The sequence below is a fragment of the Meriones unguiculatus genome, chromosome 15 (assembly GCF_030254825.1).
Source record: "Meriones unguiculatus strain TT.TT164.6M chromosome 15, Bangor_MerUng_6.1, whole genome shotgun sequence".
Classification (NCBI taxonomy): Eukaryota; Metazoa; Chordata; class Mammalia; order Rodentia; family Muridae; genus Meriones; species Meriones unguiculatus.
Genome location: NC_083362.1, coordinates 16,692,593 through 16,712,310, shown reverse-complemented (window position 1 = coordinate 16,712,310; position 19,718 = coordinate 16,692,593). Strand labels below are relative to the sequence as shown.

Sequence of the window (19,718 nt, the reverse complement as noted above, 5' to 3'; positions counted from 1 at the left end):
GGACCAAGGCTTTTTGTTCTTCTCTTTTTCTCTTTTTCTAGTTTCTAAGGCAGAACATGGATTATTTTATATGTGCAATTGAGGGAGATGAAGGGACACAGTCATAAAGAATCAGAGGCAGTAACTCCAACTAGATGGCTGGTAGCTCAAGGTTGGACTGGTGTCAGTCGTCTTGCTGAAAGCGTGCTCCCAATGGGCCTGGTGCTGATGGAGAGTCACTCTTGTTTGGCTGACACCCATGTGGGAGAACTAAGAATTGCATTTGGCCCAGGACTTTCTCTTGAAAATGTGCAGAACCAAAGAGCTACAAGACTTGAAATGCAAACTATTTCTTGGGACTTTTAGGGTGAGAAGATCTAACCAGTAACTATTGAAAAAATAAGATGTAAGAATCAAATTCATATCCATAATGTGTCTTTCACAGCCAATGGTGTTTTTAAAAAGTTGTTACTATTCTTTAAAAAAAAATTATCTTGTTTTTAAGTGTGTGTGTGTGTGTGTGTGTGTGTGCATGTTTGAGTTCAGGTGTCTAAAGGGTGGAGAAGAGAGTATTAGATGCCCTGGAACTGAAGTTCCAGGTGGCTGTGAGCTGCTGGACATGGGTTCTGGGATTTGAACTCGGGCCGTCTATGTGGGCGTACGTGTTCTTAGCTGCGGAGCTGCTCTGCAGCCATCATGGTATCCATAACTGTGTTGAGCTTTGCTATTGCTCCACTTTGCCCATGGCCAGTTGGTTCAGCTTATTGTTTATAAACAAAAAATTAGGAGAAATGCTGTAACACTTTAGAATCTTTGATGCTTAGGAAATTCAGAGTTCATATGAATGGAGATGGATATTGCCTAAATACCTGGTTTCTTTTAGTAAAGACTAGAAGGGACCTATTCAGGGAATGATATCAATAAGATTTTAGGGGACACTGATAATCTACTTAGTACAGCCCCATTTCAAAGGCTTTCCTGAACCATTTCTGATGAGAGATCTCTGGCGTGTCAGTGGCATTCATTTTAATAGACTAACACTGTTTAGATTGATTGGCTTCTCCAATTATAGATATTTGTTCTCTTTTTACATTGAAATCGTGTTTTCTCAAACTTGCTCTATCGACAGAACTTTTGCTAGCAGATTCTAAGATACAGTATAGGCCCCTCATCTTTAGAAAGTGAGTTGAGTATAATAAATTCAAGCATTCAAAATTACACTGTGGCAACAGAGATAAGCAGATGACATAGATAGAAACCAGAACAGACCAGCCATTCTTAATGGGTGATATTCACCAACACAGCTGGGTTACTTTTGAACTGTTGCCACCTAAGGTTACTGTGGTAGCATGCATGCAGGTACTTGGGAGGAGAATATCCCCACCCTTGATTGATTATCTCAGAATGCTAAGTATAAGAATACAAATATATCCAGGCCAGCTCAGTGGGTAAACTTGCATGATGGAAGCCGGGAACCAGCTCCTGAAGGTTGTCCTAGGACTTTTACATGAGCTCTGTGACAGGTGTGTGTTCTCCCAATAAATAAATAAATAAATAAGTGAAAACTGTTGAAAAGAATATACAGCTATTAACAGAAAGTCATGGGAGAAACATCCGTATGTGGTTCAGAACCATTTTGGGGTGGGCAGACAAGAGAGAGGGGGATTATGGGGAAGATATATCTGTAGAACAGATTTGAAAGTGCTGTGTTGACTTCTGTTAGATGATTGATAATTTGTACAGTGCCACTTAATTGTAGTTATTTTAAATGGATTTGTAAGTAATAAAATGGCATTTTATTAAAATGTTTTATGATCCAGATATTTGTTCTACTTAGAAAGTCGTCCTCCAGTAATTGTTTTTGGAAGATGATCTGTCTTGCAAAATGTCACTTCACACGATAACTTGGTGCCTAAAATGTTGCCTCATCCAAGAGGAGGTGGTTCCATGTGTGTTCCTGGTGTGCACAGGTGAGGCCACATGGCTTTCATCTGAGCGTACATCTGGAAACTTGATAGCATGGAGGCGGGGAGCAGTGTTCTGACATGTGACTGCAGGGAGTCCAGCCTCCAGAGGACAGAGTTGACGATAACGTGCTGTTATTCCTGGCCAGAGGTGGGATCCTGCCTAGTGACACCAGCAGCTGCCAAGTGGTGCCCAGGTGTGGTCACCAGGCCCCTGCGTACCCAGCCAGGGCGTGCTGGGAGCCTGGGCTCTCCTTCTTGCCATCTACGTGTATGTGAGGGGCTTCTGTTGCCGTCTAGCCTAGGAAGTGTGTCCGTGAGTGAGGTTGTGAGCAACGACAGTGCATGTCCTGCCCCTGAGGTTTGGAAGGACACCGCATAACTGAGTATTCTTTATGGCCACATGGTGATGCCACTTCTCTGTGTGAACAAATGGCTGCACAAAGATAGTCCCCTGGAGGAAATCACGCGTGTTACTCTCCAGACCCGGGAAAATCCTGTCAGGAAATCCCTTGAAGCAGTGTCTCTGACTGACTGTGAACTCAGGCCAGGTCACTGTTTCCTTTTGGCCTTAACACTCCATGTCTTCAGGGGTGAAGTGGACATTTGAAGTCTGCCTTGTCATGTTATAAAAGTTGTCCTGGGAAGTTCCTGGATCTAATTGACCAGCAGTATTTTACTGGATAGTGGAAGAGTGCTGACTACCAGCTCGGTACTGCTCAGTAACCATGACACCAGTGGGCTGGGAACACAGACCCTCTTGAACCAAGTTGGGGTTCCTATATTTAGCTTGAATGCAGTGAGTGGTTCTTAATTGAGCATGTTCGAGAACTGCTTGCTAAGCCATTTCCCATTATAAGAAAGTGGGTCTGTGGGGCTCTCTAGGCAAACCCCACTTTTTCCCAATGCTTGAAATTCCTGTTTGTACTGGTTACTTACATAGGCAGCCTTGGCTTTTCTTCTTAATTCCAGACTCTCACACACACTGATCCCACCATACAGAAGCTTGCTCTCTGCAGGATGCGTCACCTTTCCTGCCAATTCCTCCTTCAACCCCCCGTTTTTCTTTAGTGACACTGTCATATCCACTTGTTCCAGGGAAACGCTAAGAGACCATTTTTCTTCCCTTACTGTTCTCATTGTTTGACCTCCCTCCTGCCATGTTCATTCCTAATCCTCTACTTGTACTGATCTTGATCCCAGCCACATGGCTTTTCTTGGACAAACTGAGGCCCCTTTCTGAACAGCACAGGTCCCTTCAGAGCTTCAGCGTAGTCTGACTACATTTTAAGTTCCTCAACTTTAAAACAGTGTTTGAGATGAACACATGGATGTTTCTTTTCTTGGAAATTATTTAGAATATTTAGTCATTGTTTTTATGTGTCTGAGTGCATGTCTGAGTGAGTTTATGGGCATCATATGTGTGCAGGAGCCCACAGAGCCAGAAGAGGGCAATTGAACCCCTGGAACTGGAGGACTAGTCAGCCCTGAGCCACTGTGCTGGGAACTGGAGCCGGGTTCTCTGTCAGGGCCGTGAGCACTCTTTCTTAACCTCTGATCTATCTCTCCAGTCCCCCTGGATAGTCAGTATTTCCTCTTCCTGTATGCAGAGATGCAGGTAGATATCAGACCTACCGCACCCTGGGGAGGGACTGCTGCAGTTCTGGCTCTAATCCTCCTTTGCTGCAAGGAGTTTGGGTCTCTCCAGGCCCCCTGGGGACGCCGGCAGACAGTCTCTAACAGACAGCCAGTGTAGAGTGCTGTCCCGGCTTTACTCATGCAGGGCCAGCTCTTTCCCTGGTGTCTAGTGTGCTCTTGTAACTATAACAAACGCAAGAAAGGAACATGTATCTGTCTGTCCTGAGGGCAGAGGTGTGTGGCAGGTGGGGCTGGGTGGGCGCTCAGAAGACTCAGAGCTGCGTTGCATTTCATAGCTCTGGGAAAAAAGCTGTTTGTCCTCCAGCTTCTACAGGTTTGCACATTCTGTGCTCCAGGCTGGGCTCTTGCTGGAGCACTGTTCCACCATCTCTGTCCTCATGTTTCCTTTTTGCACCTTGCTCTCTGCCTGCCCTCCTTTGAGGATGCTTGTGCTCCTAAGAGCCCTCTCTAGATATGCTAGGATTCTCTCACCATCTCAGACTTGTAAATTTCATCAGCAAAGCTCGCCATATGGGTACCATATTCTAACTTCTGGAGCTGGGACTCGGACATCTTTGAGTAAGTTTTTCTGTTTACCTTAGCAAGCACTATTTAAATTTATTCCTGTGTATTAACCAATCTCCAGCAACTCTCTCCGTTGAGGTATTATTCACTGCCCCTATTTTATAGGTGGGGAAAGTGAGGCACAGGGAAGCAATGGAACACATCCAGAGTTTCACTGTCCCTAGGTAGTGACATTGGAGTTTTCATGACACCTCATTTTGGCCTTCTGTAATCAGGACACATACTATTTTTGCAAATGTCTAATGTATTGCTTAGAGTGATGTTTTAAAACCACATAGTGGCTATAATCACACCACCTGGAGTGCTTGGTGGTTCCTGTGTTTCAAGTTCTGACATAATGGGTTCAAGCAGTGGGAGTTAGCATCTGCACTTCCACAGTGTTCCCTCCTCAAGGTCACACAGATAGCAAGGGCTAAGATTGGAACACGTGAGCTGAACCATGGCCAGCCCGCTTCACTGATTTAGCTAAAGAAGCTTTGCCTGATGAGGCTGTGTTTAGAAAATGATTAACAGTTATTTGGTGTTACATTATGGGCACATCTAATCACAGACACATAGAGGTTAGACTAGAGCATCTGGTCCCCTGGAGCTTCCAGATGTAGTGCTGGGAACTGAACTCTGGTCCTCCAGATCAACAGCCGGTGTTCTTTAGTGCTGAGCTGTCCTCAGTCTCTATCAGAAGGTCTTGATGCAGTGGGGCTATACTCGGGTTTCCGCACCATTAGAGTGGAAAAGGCAGACAAAGGGTGGAACTCATCCAGGAGTTCAGCTCCTGCACTCGTGTTAGGGTGGGGCCTTGTTTCCTTTGGTGGTTGTACAAAACACACAATCATTTTTTCTAAAACTGTCCTGGTTAGAATCTTAACTGCAAAATCCATAGCCAGGTTGGGACAAAGCATTGTTTTAAGTTTCTTTCGCATTCTCCACAGCTCCACACCTCCTAGCGCTGTGGCAAATGCAGGAGGCTTGTGGTTAAACTGTAAACCCAGAAACTTTGCCCTTAGAAGGGAGCCACAGATTCTGCTCTGCCCGTGAGGTCATGATTGGCAGCCTATGGCCAACCCTAGGTCAGGCTCACTTTTAGCTGGACCATAAAGACCACTTTATTAATGGAAGAGTTCCCCATGCCTTTAAAGATATTTTACTACTTTTAAATGTTTATATATGTGCGTGCATGCGTGTGTGCATGCGGGTGTGTGTGCGTGTGCGTGTGCGTGTGTGTGTGCACGTGACTTCAGAAGCCAGCGGTGTTGGATCCCCTGGAGCTGGAATTACAGACAGTTGTGAGCTGCCTGACGTCAGTGCTGGGAATAGAAGCCCAGGTCCCCTGGAAGAGCAACATGTTCTGTTGAGCTACCTCTTCAGTCCTGGCATTTCTACTCTTTCTTACTTTTTAATTTTTGATACAATGAAGGTTACTTTTTCCATAAAGGATCACAAGTGTTTTGTATTTTTCAGGGGAGGGTTGTGAATTACATGCCAGATACTTTCTTTTCCTAGAACGTGATGGGCAGAAGACTTTGGTACTTTCCCTGGATTTCTCTTCTCGTGCGTAACTGAGATGCTCCTGCGAGTCAGGCTTTGTGCTAGCATCAGGCACAAGGAGCAAAACAGCTGCCCACTTAGTGGGGCGAGAGGGTGCTGTGCACGGGCACACTGGCACACTGGATAATGCTGTGGAGAAAATGAAGGTGGAGCTGAGAAAGGATAATGTACAGAAGGCTATTTTAGAAGGAATGGCCGAGAAGGCTATGGATAGGTGCCTTTTAGGGAGAGAGCTGAAGCATTGTACAGAGAAGAAAATGTGCAGGAAGGTGCTGAGAATCATCGAGAAGGAGCTGGCTTGGAGCTGGGTTGCACTTAGGGACAAGCTAAGTTGGGAAAGAGCACTGCATCCTGTGTTAACGGAGGCGCCACTGTGTGTCTCTACCGTGATGAAGAATAGAGATATCTTAAGTTTGTTCCAAATGCAATAAGATGCTAGCAGTGGGTATTGGTACAGCAGGCATGGTATCTGGGCAGGGCACGCATGAGAAGACAAGCATGTAGGGAGACACAGAACATCGTTGGAGCCGCGTGGGCGGAATGTTAGGAGGCTAGAGGCAGAGGGGGTTACTGGTTCAACAAGTCTTTTGGGTGTAGAAGGGAGCTGGGTGTGGAAGCGTTGTGAGGACAGAGGAGGAATCAAAACACCAACAGTTTGAAGGAGCGTACTGAGGAGATCAGAGCCGCTTCCTGGAGGTGAGGAGGGTGTGGCTTTGGGAGAAAGGTGTGTTCAGCCTGTAGGGTTGATGCCACATAGAGCAATCAATAGGCCTTGAGTACCCAGACATGATTCTCAGAGGTTTCAAGAGAATATGTAAATGCTGGCGACATGAGTACCACATGGCATTTAAGTCTCGGGGGATGAGATCATACAGTACAGAGAGGTAACGGGCTTAGGAGCTAACCCAGAGGCTGACATTTGGAGGTCAGAGAGAAGGAGCTGGCAAAGGAGACTGATTAGCAGGCTACAGGAAGAAAGCCGAGGGCACACTGTACCACAAATCAAATTAGTGACTGCAGTTTCCAGGAGGCAGGGTGCTCTGCTGTGTGCTCCTGGGGATGACGAGGAGGTCCCAGCATGCTTTGCATCAGGCTGGAATTATGTGCACCCAGGGAATTTATGTGGGCAGTTTTTAGTGAAATGGACAGAAACTGAATTCAATAGGCCCATGAGTGAGCTTGGGACCGTAAGACAGGAGGAGTGATGGGCACATGCCTCAGTAATTTCGTGTGTCCACGAAGCATGGGCTGTCTGCAGAGGCAGAGCCACAGACAGATCGTCTGGCTCGCTCCAAGCACACAGGCCCTGGCCCTGGGAAGCCCTTGGAGTCCCTCTCAGGCTGAGCGTGGAATCTATTGCAGAGTCCTGGGGATAAAAGGCTTGAAGGACTTGTCGAGAAGGCAGAGCAAGAGTTTGCTCAGTCTGCAATTTTACCTCAAACAGGCCCCTGGTGACAGGTGGTCCACATGAGGACAGACTTCCCCGCTTAGTCCACTGTCCCAAGGATCTCGAAAAATGCCCGGGGGGCTACTCAGGGCGACACGCTGGGGTTTCCCCCTTTAACAGAAGAATCAAATGAAGTTAGGAAATACAGCTGGCTCTGCTTTATCCCTTTGGTGATCCCTCAGCTCGGTTAGATGGCGTCTCAGTCAGCCATGTCTTGCAGTTAGAGGAGGCAGAGTGCTGTGGCTGACTTTTAGAAGTATAGGTAGCAGGACAGGAGAGACAGCTCATCAAGTAAGAGTGCCGATCGCTCCTTCAGAAGACCTAGGTTCTTTTCCCGGCACCCACACGGTCACTCATATTTGCACCTCCAGCTCCAGGGGATCTGACGCCCTCATCTGTCCTCTCGGGGCACTGCTCAACTGCCACAGAGAGGCATACGCTCAGTCAGAAAACACATACACAAAACAGAAAATAATTTAAAATTTATTATACCATAGTCACACGAGGCTGGGCGCTTCGTGTCACTTGGGCTGCTTTGGGAGGGACATTTGATGCAGCAGCATCAAGAGGCTTTTACCAAGAATGAAGCCTCAGAGAAGTTGACAAAGATGGGCTTGGAAGGGAGAAGGGCCTTGGCCTCTGAGGTGGTGGAGGGGAAGGCAGCCACGTTTGAGGTGTAACTTGAGGAAGAAGATGCGCAGTCAGCAGCTTGAGTGGCCACAGCAAGCGTAGTCGCCGGCAGCTCGCGTCCTGCCCGGGGCAGATCGGTATGTAATACGCTCACAGTGAGCTGTGGACGCAGCCATCGATTTTGTTCATCGGACCGAGTGGGCAGGGGTCCTGCTCTACCTCATCGTAGACTCAAAATTAGCTCTGCCTTTGCTATGTGCGGTGTCTTTGCTATGTGCGATTCTCTCCCCTCAGCCTTTCTCTCACCACTAGCAGAGAAAATCAAATCTGACCTTCCTCCCCGCTCCTCGGCAGTGCCCTACTGAAGGTGCCTCCCTATAGGACTGATTAGCAAATCAAAGGGTAGCCTGCTTTTCTCACAAGTGATTCTCTTGCCCCACAGAAAATTGTCTTTTTCAATATTATTGTCAGCATTCTTTGACCTGTCAGCATAATTGAAACGTTATCTATCATTTCTGTCTCTGTAACGCACACCGTGGGTACGTCCATTAAGGTCACGCCACTCCTCCCCGCCAAGTGTTTAGAGTTTGCTTATGAGATATACGTTAAGAATTTTGGCTGTTTGGAGGGAGACCTTATTCCAGGCTGTAATATAACTTAAAATGCTTTTTAATAGACCATTAATGCTGACATAGCCCCAGGCCACACTTTTCTACATGTACTTAAGTGAATGCAGAGTCCTGGGCACCGGTCAGTGAAAGTCGCCTTCCACATCTTTTGGCTCCCTCTTCGTGACCCATCTGTGGTGATGTTTACATTGAGTAATTCTTTGACATGCAGGTGATGTTTACATTGAGTAATTCTTTGACATGGGAACAAGGCTGCATAGCAGAAGCCTTCCCTAGAGTCCTTTTCTTTCTCATGTAGGCAGCTTGGCTAGGGACGTGGGTCCAAGGTGACCCCCAGACCCCCAGGCATGGGCTGCTCGAGAAGGAGTCTGGAATCCACACAGGATATCTTTAAAAGCCCCGAGAGTACACCGAAGCTTCGTTTCAGGGTGATGTGTGAGACAGACCTGATGTTCTAATTCCGCACGGCATGGGAACTTGTTGACTGTGGCCTCTGTGGTGAGCAGGGCCCCTTGGAGGGATTTCTGTTCTCGGTACTGGAAGTCCTCAGCCGGATGAGTCAGAGCGATGCAGGGAGCTCCAATCTGCTGTGCCGTGCGTGAAGAAAAGTCTCCCCTGGTTCCACACAGTGCGAGGAAGTATGGGCAGAGACAGTGTGTTTGGCTCTCAAGCATTTTCACTGTTTGGGCTTGGGCTTGAGCCTACAACAGAAGACAGCTTCTGGTTTTTGCATAGCAGAGAACTGCTGCCTGGTAACCAACATGGGTGTTGCCTTCCTTGGTACAGTGGGCATGTCCAGCCTCTCTGCTTTGTATTGGCAAGGACCATGGCTTTGCAATCTACCAGGTTCGTACTCTAGAACTACATGCTCTAGTTACGGGGAAAAAAAATAAAGTAAGTCATACAGGAAATTTCATCATGTTTTAAGGAAGTTTAAATAGGTAAGCTTTTGTGTTGGGCCCTGCCAGTGGTTCTGGGCTGTGTGCTGCAGGCCCCTGGCTGGCATATCCCTGAAGGGCTTTGTTGATGTAGAGCCCACATGATTCCTCCAGCTTCTTCGTGTGAGCTGCAGGGATGTCTTGCATGGAGACCCCAGGTTTTCTTTGCTGTGCTGCTTCCAAATGTAAATTGCTGTGTTCTCTTTGTAGCTTGTCCCTAGAGGAAGTGGGCTCGTCCCTGCTGGAAAGGACCCACGCTCAAGCCTTGCACTTTGTTTCTGTGTGTGCCCATGAATAGGTTTCTGAGTTCTCCCTCGTGGTCACTCTATTCTAGGGCCATGGCTGCCTTCGGAGGCTATAGTTTTAATGTGTAAGGAACTATTTCTGTCACTATATCTGTGTCCAGGTAGAAAGGCCATTGAGAGCAGCTTTCACATCTGCAAAAGCCCTTGAGATGACTCTCCTCCTTGCCACTCTCACTTGGGTACTGACACCCCCTTCCCCACATCCTGATAATAAGCTACTGCTTTTGGTTGCTTTATTTCCCCCATTCTTTCTGAACTCTGCAGACTCGTTTTGGCTTGTTCCAGGGACTGGCCTTTTCTCTGTACTTTACCTACGGCCCTTTTTAACCCCACTCAACGTGTACAGTATAATTAAATCTTTCACTCACTGCTAAACCAACAAATATTCACAATACTTTAAAAATGATCCAAACATCCCAACCAATTTTTAGTCAGTATGCTTTGTTAAAATTGTATCATCATAGATATTACTTTTTGACTCTTTTATGTTGTTAATTTTCAGGATATTCTATACAGATAAGTTTGTTTAAGGTCTTCATAGCTTTCATTCTTTAAAACATTACTTTAGAAGCTAGATGTGGTACACACCCTTAATCCTGCACTCTGAACGTAGAGACTGGAGTATGTATGGCTACGTATGGATGGCTCTTTTAACTGCATCTATGTCTACACCACTTGCATTTCGTCGCCCACAAAGGCTGGTAGAGAGTGTTGGATACCCTGGGACTCCTGGGACTGGAGTTACAGATGGTTGTGAGCCACCACGTGGGCACTGGGAATCAAACCCAGGTTGACTGGAAAAGCAGCCAGTGCTCCTAACCACAGAGCCATCTCTCTGGTCTCTTTTTATTTTACTTTTAAACTATATATTATTTTGAAGTGTGTGTGCCTGTGTGGGTTTGTGTACGAGTACACTCAGTGTGTGTGTGTGTGTGTGTGTGTGTGTGTGTGTACGTACATGCATGCATGTATGCGAATGCAGGTGCCAACAATGGCCAGAGGGGTTGGATCCCCTAGAGCTGGAGTTACAGGTGGCTGCAAGCCTTTCCTCGCAGTGGGTGCAAGCCTTTCCTCGCAGTGGGTGCTGGGAAGTGAATTTGAGTCCTTTGTAATAGCTCTTAACGGCCGGGCCACCCTCAGCCTGCATTTTTTACTCTTGAAAGGTTTAATTATATGAGGAAATTTCTTAACTTTCATTATTTGAAACATCACACTTGTAGCATGAACATTCCAGTTGGTAGGACAGGACCTGGTTCTTCAATTTCCCAAGCTGTGTTCAAACCCACAGTGTTGGTTACAGATATGGAAATTATGCACCATTCCTTCCCCACACCGCCCAGTGTTGGAGAAAGAGCATGGGCCAGCACACTGAGTGTGACAGGCTTTCACAGTACCTGTGTGGGTACTGGGGCACAGGTCGTCCTGTGAAAATCTCAGCCTCTTACAGTACCCCCCCATTTCTCTCGTCTTCAGGTAGGGCCTGGCTTGTGGCTCTTGCTCAGCTGGATCTTGCTAGGTAGACAAAGCTGGCCCTGAAGTCACAGACATCCTCCTGCCTCTTCCTCTCATCTGCACTATTTTTTATACTGTGTTTATTTATATGTGTATTTTACAGGACTAGTTCAGCTCCGTTTTCTGCTTTTACCATTTGGGTCCGGGGCACTGAACTTGGTTTAGCAGGCTGGGCAGCACATTCTGGGTACTGCTTTTTTTTTTTTCCCCCAAACACTGTTTTGATAGTTTCCTGGAAATAATCATCCTCATATTTCCAGCATTTATTTATTTATTTATGCCAGGGTGAGGAGATGGCTCAGTGGTTATGAGCGTCTGTAACTTTAGTTCTAGGAGTCTGATGCTCTTTTCTGGCCCCAAGGGAACTTGGCACACAGGTGGTGCAGAGACATACATGCAGGCCAAACACTTAGGCACATCATGAAATAAAAATTAAAAAGTTTTTTATTTTTCAACTTTTGCGGCTAAGGTCTGTTCCACGATTAGCTCAACCCCCTTGAAGATTTTACTTTTTGAACATTTAGCTGTTTTCTTTCTTCCTTTTTGTCTTCCTGATAATGGAAGTGAACTGTTCACCATGCAGATAATTTTTCTTTTAAACTCTAAAGTGAGCTTTTTGAGACCTAGTGTGTGTGTATGGGGGGGGGGGTGGTTTGTGTCCCTGTGTGCCTGTGCACATATGTGCATTGCTTATAATGCCATCTTGTATATTCAGAGACGTCAATATATATCTTAGGCATTTTTCCTCCCTCCTGTGTGGCGTTAGGCATGGGCTTCGGAAACGTGACAAAGGCATGCTCGGAAACATGACAAAGGCATGCATATCTTTCCTACAGTTGGAACTGAGCATACAGTGTTGAACAAGTCAGAGATGGTTCTTTTGCCATTAGCTGCAGTATTCTGTAAAACAAGGTTGTTAGGATGGCAAGCCTCTTAATGTGGGGATCAATTAAATAAACAAAAACAACGCCTTGCCTGTCACACAGACTAATACAAGCACTCTGAATGACTTATTAGGGCGTGCTTGTGTCGACGGCAGTAGGTTGATGAATTGATTTTTCTTTGGATTGTCCAGTGTTTGTTAACAGGCTGAGAAAGAATATTCTCCAATAGTTTTTGTATTTTTTGACCCTGCAAATAAACTCCAGTCTATTTTGCTTAAATTTAAAAATCTCACTCTTGAATATAACATAAGTCTGTGTTAGTGATCCTAGAGACCCAAAGATCATTTAGGACTGCGTTTTGGGGGCAGGGATAGACTAGGAAACAATCCCTGAACATCTTGGTCATTCTCTCATACTTTCACGATAAGATGACACAAAGATGGCAGCTACAGAAAGGTTTTATGCTACGAGACGGTCTTTCAGGCCTGTACATTATGTTGCCCCACAGAAGTGAAAAGGGAAGGAGGGTGGCTGCCCTCTGTGTGTCTTGGCAGAGCCACACTCATGGCTCTTATAGCTGCCTTTGTTTTTCATTTCAGGGCCAGCTTTCAATCTTGCAAGAAAAGATAGACCATTTGGAGCGTTTGCTAGCCGAAAACAATGAGATCATCTCAAACATCAGAGACTCGGTCATCAACCTGAGTGAGTCCGTGGAGGATGGCCCAAAAGGTGCACCAGGCAACGCCAGCCACGGCTCCGCTCACCTCTCTTCGCATTTAGCCCTGCAGGCCGACCCCAAAGACTGTCTGTTTGCCTCACGGAGCGGAAGTCAGCATCCGGACGTGCAGGTAAAGGGGCCGAGGCTGGTCATCAGGAGCATTTGTGTTTGCTTTCAGATTTGCTCTGTGTCTGTTCTTACTCTGTATATTTTTAAGCTCCGGCTCCACTGCTTTCTTTTGCCATGATTTGTTCATTCTCGCCACCGTTTTCCTTTGCTAGTGCGACAGCTCACCACTCCCGCGTGTCTGCCTGGTGTCCTCTCAGCGCCGCCATTTTGATGCCTTACTGTGTTTTTCCTGTTGAGTCACACCGGCACTAAAAGCAAGAAAAGGAGGAATTTTAACAAATTAATGAAATCACGTCCATCAAAGCTCCTTTATCAGGGTAGTCATGTGGTATGACTAGCCTTCAAAGCCTTTCAATGCTGATCAGATGTCTTTGGCCTGAAAAGTTTCCATTGATTTTTACAGAAATAGGGTTTTTCCCCCCCCCATTATATATTGATAAAAAACAGCAAACAGTATCTTTGAGCAAATATTGACCAGAATTTAGTAGAACTTGCCAATGGCTGACGTGTTAACTTTTTTCCTTTCCTATTTTTAGATGTTGGATGTGTATGATCTGATTCCTTTCGATAATCCAGATGGCGGAGTTTGGAAGCAAGGATTTGACATAAAGTACGAAGCGGATGAATGGGACAGTGAGCCCCTTCAAGTTTTCGTGGTGCCTCACTCCCATAATGACCCAGGTAAAAGCGACACTTCCTAACAGCTTTCAGCGGCGTGTGCAGCACCCACGCACGGCCTGTAGTGAGAGTCCAGGAGGCACAGAACAGCAGGAAGTGGTGGGCGCCCTCACCCCTCTGACCTCCCTGCGATGTGTTCTTTGTCCTCATTTTTCCACTCTCTGTGCCCAGTAGAGGGGTGTACTTGTAGAGCAGGAGGCTACGAGAAACTTAAGAAGGATTTTGAGGACATACATTTCAGGGTACCGACAGTTTGACTTGTTTCTGGTGAATACTGTGTGGGAAGCTGGAGAGACAGTAACAAGTGAAGAGCATTATCACTCTTCAGAGGACGCACATTCAGTTTCCAAGACCCACAGGGTGGTTCGCAACCACCCATTATTCCAGTTCCAGGAGCCACCTCGCTGTCTCCTGACCTCAGCAGGCGTGTGGTGTACACATGACGTTCAGGGCAAAGCATTCATACACCTACAAAGTAAAATAAGTGCAAAAAATTAAAAAAACACTCCATGCTGTCAGCTCCACTTAGAAAAGGCAGACTGCTCACTGGAAAATGCGAGTCTGTAGCAGAGAAGTAGTAAGCAGCGGTTTGGGAGCTTTGGGGTTTATTCTGTCTTATCAGACAGGGGTATGAGTCCTAGCCTGAGCCAGCAGGAGATGACTTTAGGTAACTTAGCTCTGTGGCTAAGGCTTTTATCCAGTAGAATTAGGACGATAGTACCTTCCCTGGATGAACTATAAAGGAATCATGCATGATATAAAGATAGCTGCTGTCTTTGTAATTACTGTCATTTCACACGAAGGCTTTTATTTTTTGAGGCTGGTAGTTTCCCCCCACCCCCAAGGTAAGGGGAAATTGCTGTAATTTTAGTGGAGCACATGATACGGCATGCACACTTGCTGGTGTGAATGCACAGCACGGGTGTGGTTAGTGTCCCCAGCGCTTTAAAAGTAATACTTTTAAACATTTTTTTAAAGTTTGTGTTTTATACCTTTTTTAAGCCTAGTTTTTTATACCTAGTTTTTCTAGTTCATCTGTTACTTTCTTCTTCTTCTCCTTCTTGTTTTTGAGACAGGGTTTCTTTGTGTAGTTTTGGCTGTCCAGGGCTCACTTTGTAGACTAGGCTGGCCTCGAACTCACCTGTTACTTTCAAGGATTTCTTTTTTACTCATGCCTGTACATATGACTCATCTACTTACATTCTTTACTAGTTTACTTGATATGCTCTTTTCTATGGCAACTTTTTCTGATCTAAATGCAACTTCCAACTTTAGGTCTGAACACGATCCATTGCTTCTCTCTCCTGGTTTCTCTTGAAGTATTTTTCCATGCACTTATTTCCCCTTCCCTCTATACCCAGCTCCCACCAGCTCCATCTCTTGCTGTTTTGTAACTTAAGCACTCAGCTGTAATAGTAAAAGAGCTGGTTTACCAGGCAGGGTGCTGAATGTTTTGCAAACAGCTGGTGCTTAGAGAAGGTTGGTGGTGCTGTTCATCCGAAGGGTGTTATCATCTTGTCAAGGTGACATGAGCACTGAACACCCTGGAACCCCTCACATCAAGTTCACCTGGATTTCTGTCCAGAGTAAGCCCGAGTGGCGGAGAAGACGTGCCTCGTCCTGAACATTGCTTGGTCTGAGCCTAGACGTTGGCACGTGATAACTTCTAAGTGCACAGGGTCTTCTCTGACCTGCCCACATATTCTTTTACCGCAGGATCGCAGCACACCCACACTTGCCTGTATGCGTGTAGAAATATGCCGTGTTTTCACTGAGCCTGCTCACTTGTCGCGCTGGCCCGTAGTGGAGCACCTAGAGCAGGGACTAGTTCTGCTGACAAGTCACTGCAGTCATAACTGACTCTCTAGGTTAGGGACAAACACTTGGCTTGTTGCTTGTCTCATGTTTTGCATTCAGCCCCATCTTTTCTGATGTCTCCTTATTCCTATTCCTTGAATAAACATTTTATTTAAAATGTACTTTGCATTTTTTTAGAGTAGCAGCAGTGTGGAGCCCTTTGAGGGCAGGGATTTCTTAGATCCCTGTTTGTTTGCATCATGGTTCCTCCTGTAGTATGTTGTTTTTTGAGAGGACATCCTTAATAACTGTTTCTGACTGCAATAAATGAATCTGTCTGCTGGTATCCTAGCAACCATAGTGGAATCTTTTGTCTTAGTAGAGGATGTTAATGACCCTTACCCTTAGGCTGGCTCTCCACTTGAGTTAAAAATAGTGGTCAGAAATAGACCCCTTACACCTAAAGCAATCTTTGCCATGAAGCAGAACGGCATAGAGAAGGACCCACTGGCTTTTTGAGTAATTTTCACTATTCCTTAACAAAAATAGAGTATTGATAACCTAAATTATCCTGTGAAAAATGGAAACATTCAGATCATGAAAAAATCACTGTCTTAATAGGGAGAAAACAGAAAAATATGTGATGTGTATTTCTAAGTCAAAATATGACTGTAATGGGAAATCTTTGTAGAATACTCCCAAATGAATGTGCAATTAGGCAATTTACTTTCTAAATGAGATTTATAGAGAGTTGTTTGCATTTTCTGCAGCAACAATTTAAAACAAGCTTTGGCTCAGTAGTTTGTTTCATCAGTGGATTTATGTCTGTTGGGAATAGAAATATTTGAAATAGATTTTTAAACAAGTCCTGTAGTTGTCCCCTAACAAGGAATTTATGGTATTTATGTATTCGCCCATATGTAGATACACACGTATGTGTGTAGATGGTTTTCTTTTAGGGCTCAGTTAGTGTTAGTAGGTAAGACAAGGTAAACTTTAAAAAAAAAGTACTTTAATAAACTTCCTAATTAAGCCTTCTTCCAGGCCAGAAGAATATGTAGTGTAGTATTTGAACGATTTACATGAATTAAAACAAAATAGGAAAGGAGTTGTTAGGTAAATGCTGATAACTTTGTATTGTTATGGATTTGAAAAGTTTTGAGTCATAGACCATGAAATTAAATGAGTTGACTGATACATGTTCGTGTTATATTTAATAAGCTGATTAGAGCACAATTACAGCACCTTTGTATCTATAATCTTAATTCTCCACTCCACACTAGTTAAACTGCCGAAATATTTAGTTAATTTTCCTCCAAAGACATCACAGTGTGGAGAGAAAAGATAAGGTACCCTGAATGGCAGGCTGAGCAACATATTGTCAGTGAGGCGTTTTGTGAGATGCACATTAGAGAGTCATCCCCTGTGGGATGGCTCTGCAGCAGCAGGGAGAGCTAGTCCCTCAAGTTATACTGGAAAATAATTTTCTTTTGTGCAGTTAGAGCTCTTCAGAAAAAAAAGTATTGACTGAATAAGTGATGGATTTTGCCCGTTTTTAAAACTAAGAAGATTCATTTTTGTATTTAGTGTTACATAATAATTCGAAATAGATTTGTTTATACATCTGTCGCCTATGGTTCAAAAAGAACACAAACATGAAATCACAGTGTGAATTTTCAGACGGTTTTGGTCAGATGTTGCACTGTTGGAATTGAAAAGTGTTTGGCCAGCTGTTGTTGGTGAATGTCTGTGTAGATCAAAGTGGAGAGGGAGCCAGCGCTGTGCAAGGCACTGGGGACTTTGGTGTAGGCGTGGGAGGAAGTTGAATGCTGTTTAGCTAGTGCAGGGTAAACCATGTTTCTTGGTTTTGATGTCTGTCACAGGAAGCGTCACTTCCTCAGCCCACATAGCATGAGGAGGAATTGAGAGGCAGGGTTCTTTGTCAGTCTTGCAAAGGAAGGGGAAAATAGGAAATGAAGCCACATTTGATGGCGCAGTAATTTGTTGGAAGTCAGGCAATGATAATTTCTCAGAGCCTGGTGGTTTCAAGCTCAGGGTTGTGTGACTCTAAAATCCATAAATCATGCTCTCTCTATTGGCCATCCTGTTTCTTAAGATTATTTAATCCAAATAGACTTTCTACCTTATTTTACAGAGATTAGCCACTTAGCGCATTTGTATGGTTTCTGAATTTTTAATAATCAATGGGTAGTTTGTTTTTATTTTTTAGTGTGTGTATTCCAAATTTTAAATTGGTCATATTTATATTAAATATTCACTTACTGTTTCTTTGAAACTCATGTTTAACTTTTGGCATCTTGAATGTTATCTGAATGATAGCATTTGAGAATTAAATAACATAGCTTTGTGGAATTCTGTTTTTAAGAGGTCTTAAACTTAACTGTGAGTATTAAGTTTCTTAACTGTGAGTATTGAGTTTCCTTTTTAGAGGAGAAAAGCACGGGTGATTTGGGCCATCAGTGGATTTCATTCTCGAGGAACACGCGTGTTAGTTGCTCTGGAGAGATGCGGGTGATCGGTGTACATCTTCCAACCCCTCTCATTTCAGCCTCCATCTATTTCCCCGCTCTGAACGCGTGAGGACTCACCAATGCCCTAGTGATGAAAGTTAGTACTGACACCTAGGCTCATGTTCCAGGCATTTCCCACCATCCTGGGCATTTTATGTTTACTAGAACCATTACTCTTCTCAGCAGCGCTATGGTAATCCTATAGCATTACCCCTGTTTCACAGGAAAAAAAGCAGGAGAGAGGATTAGAGACGTGCCCATGGCAGAGTGGACTTGGCACCACAACCTGGCAGCCGAACCACAACTTGAGATTTGCGCTTTAATATAAAATGACCACTCATGGGTGATAGTGCTGAAGCCACAGGCAGAGCACCCGTAAGGAAATTAATGCTGTCGTAGCTCACATCATATATGCTGGTATTATTAAACAGAAAAATAACTTTACCAATGTCTTGTAAAAGTGCACACATCACTGTATTTCCTGTTTGTGCCTTCTGATTTACTCATATTGAAATGGATATCTCTGTCTTTAAACACATGGGTGGTGAGTGGCCTTCCTTATTGCTACATTTTTCCTTTATGATTAGAAGTAATTTAGGAGTATTTTCCAGCTTTTAAAGTGACTTCCAGAAACTAAGTCTGAGTAGGCAAGTTCTGTATCTTAAGAGAAACCCATCACCCATCAGCATCTCCAGTATACCCCCCACCCCGCTCCACAGATACCCATGATTTTAAGCAGCTACTCTGCGTGCGGAGGACTCCCTGGGGAGATGGTGGTAGTCGATGTTGATGAGTCCCCTAGCAGGGAAGAGGAAGCAGCTTAACACAGATGTGGAACTTAGCTGGAAAGGGGTGCCGCTCTCTCACCGGCACCTAGGCGAGCAGTGTGTGTGAGGCACTCCTCGGTGGGAGCCACCCGGCGGCGGGAGGAGCACACGCTCGCTCAGCTCTTCTAAGGGACAATGCACATCAGTTCTGTGGCGGGGGGTGAAATTTCCAGTGCAGGTGTCTCAGATGCCTTAAAAAGTGCCATATCTCAAATGCTGTTGCAGGAGTGAAGCTGATACGCTTAGAAAACTCTTAGCTGGTGCTGAGCCACCGAGAACGAAAGGTTATCTTCCTTTGGAAACCCGAGTTCAAAGCGTTTAGAATTTTAGAGGAATCAGCAGGTTTGTTGGTGTGCAGAGCCCTTCCAAGAGCCTCCGCCTCGTTTCTTCTTCTTTTTTTTTTCACTCTCCACATCCTGAAAACTTTAGTCACAAAGTTCCCTCCACTCTGCCTTGTCACCTCCTGTTTCCTTCAGCCCATTTCCACTCCACCCGTAACCATTTTAACCAGAGCTCTAGCGTCTCACTTCCGTTTCTTGTTTCAGCTTTGCCCTGCAGTCTACGCCTACCATTTTCAGTGCACTCGGAGACAGAAAACCGTCAATTCCCCCTCCTGTGCTTCTTTAGGAACAGACAATGTTTAGAGGATTTTTAGTATCCCACTTCTGTTTTTATTAAGTGGCTCATCAGACCTCGTCCTGTATGCCACAGAGCAGCTACGTGGAGACCGTGTTTCGACGGACCCCATGGTTACTGCTTCTCCATTTGCTCGTGCCTCTGTCTGGTGATGCGTGTTCTCTTACCCTGCCAGGACTCCACTGTTTCTCTGTTCCCACAGCATTTTGTTCTGATATTCTCTGTACAACCATTTAGCTTGGCCCTATCACTTACTTAGTCCTTACTAGATACTCAATACATGTTTGAATATGTAAACTAGAATGGTAATTAAAGCTCTTCTAGTTTATTAAGGGGACAGAGGAGC

General features: G+C 45.0%; 1 protein-coding gene across 2 annotated transcripts in view; it reads left to right on the top strand.

Annotated features, from left to right (window-relative positions):
* Positions 1 to 19,718, top strand: part of Man2a1 (mannosidase alpha class 2A member 1) — a 154,694-nt gene that overhangs the window by 11,556 nt on the left and 123,420 nt on the right. The window contains exons 2-4 of one of the 2 annotated variants that reach the window (XM_021643631.2): positions 12,656 to 12,758; positions 12,837 to 12,904; positions 13,440 to 13,584. In XM_021643631.2, coding sequence (XP_021499306.1) covers positions 12,656 to 12,758; positions 12,837 to 12,904; positions 13,440 to 13,584 — 316 coding nt within the window. Of the gene's footprint in view, positions 1 to 12,655; positions 12,905 to 13,439; positions 13,585 to 19,718 lie in introns of both variants that reach the window. The other variant, XM_021643630.2, reaches the window with a different exon arrangement.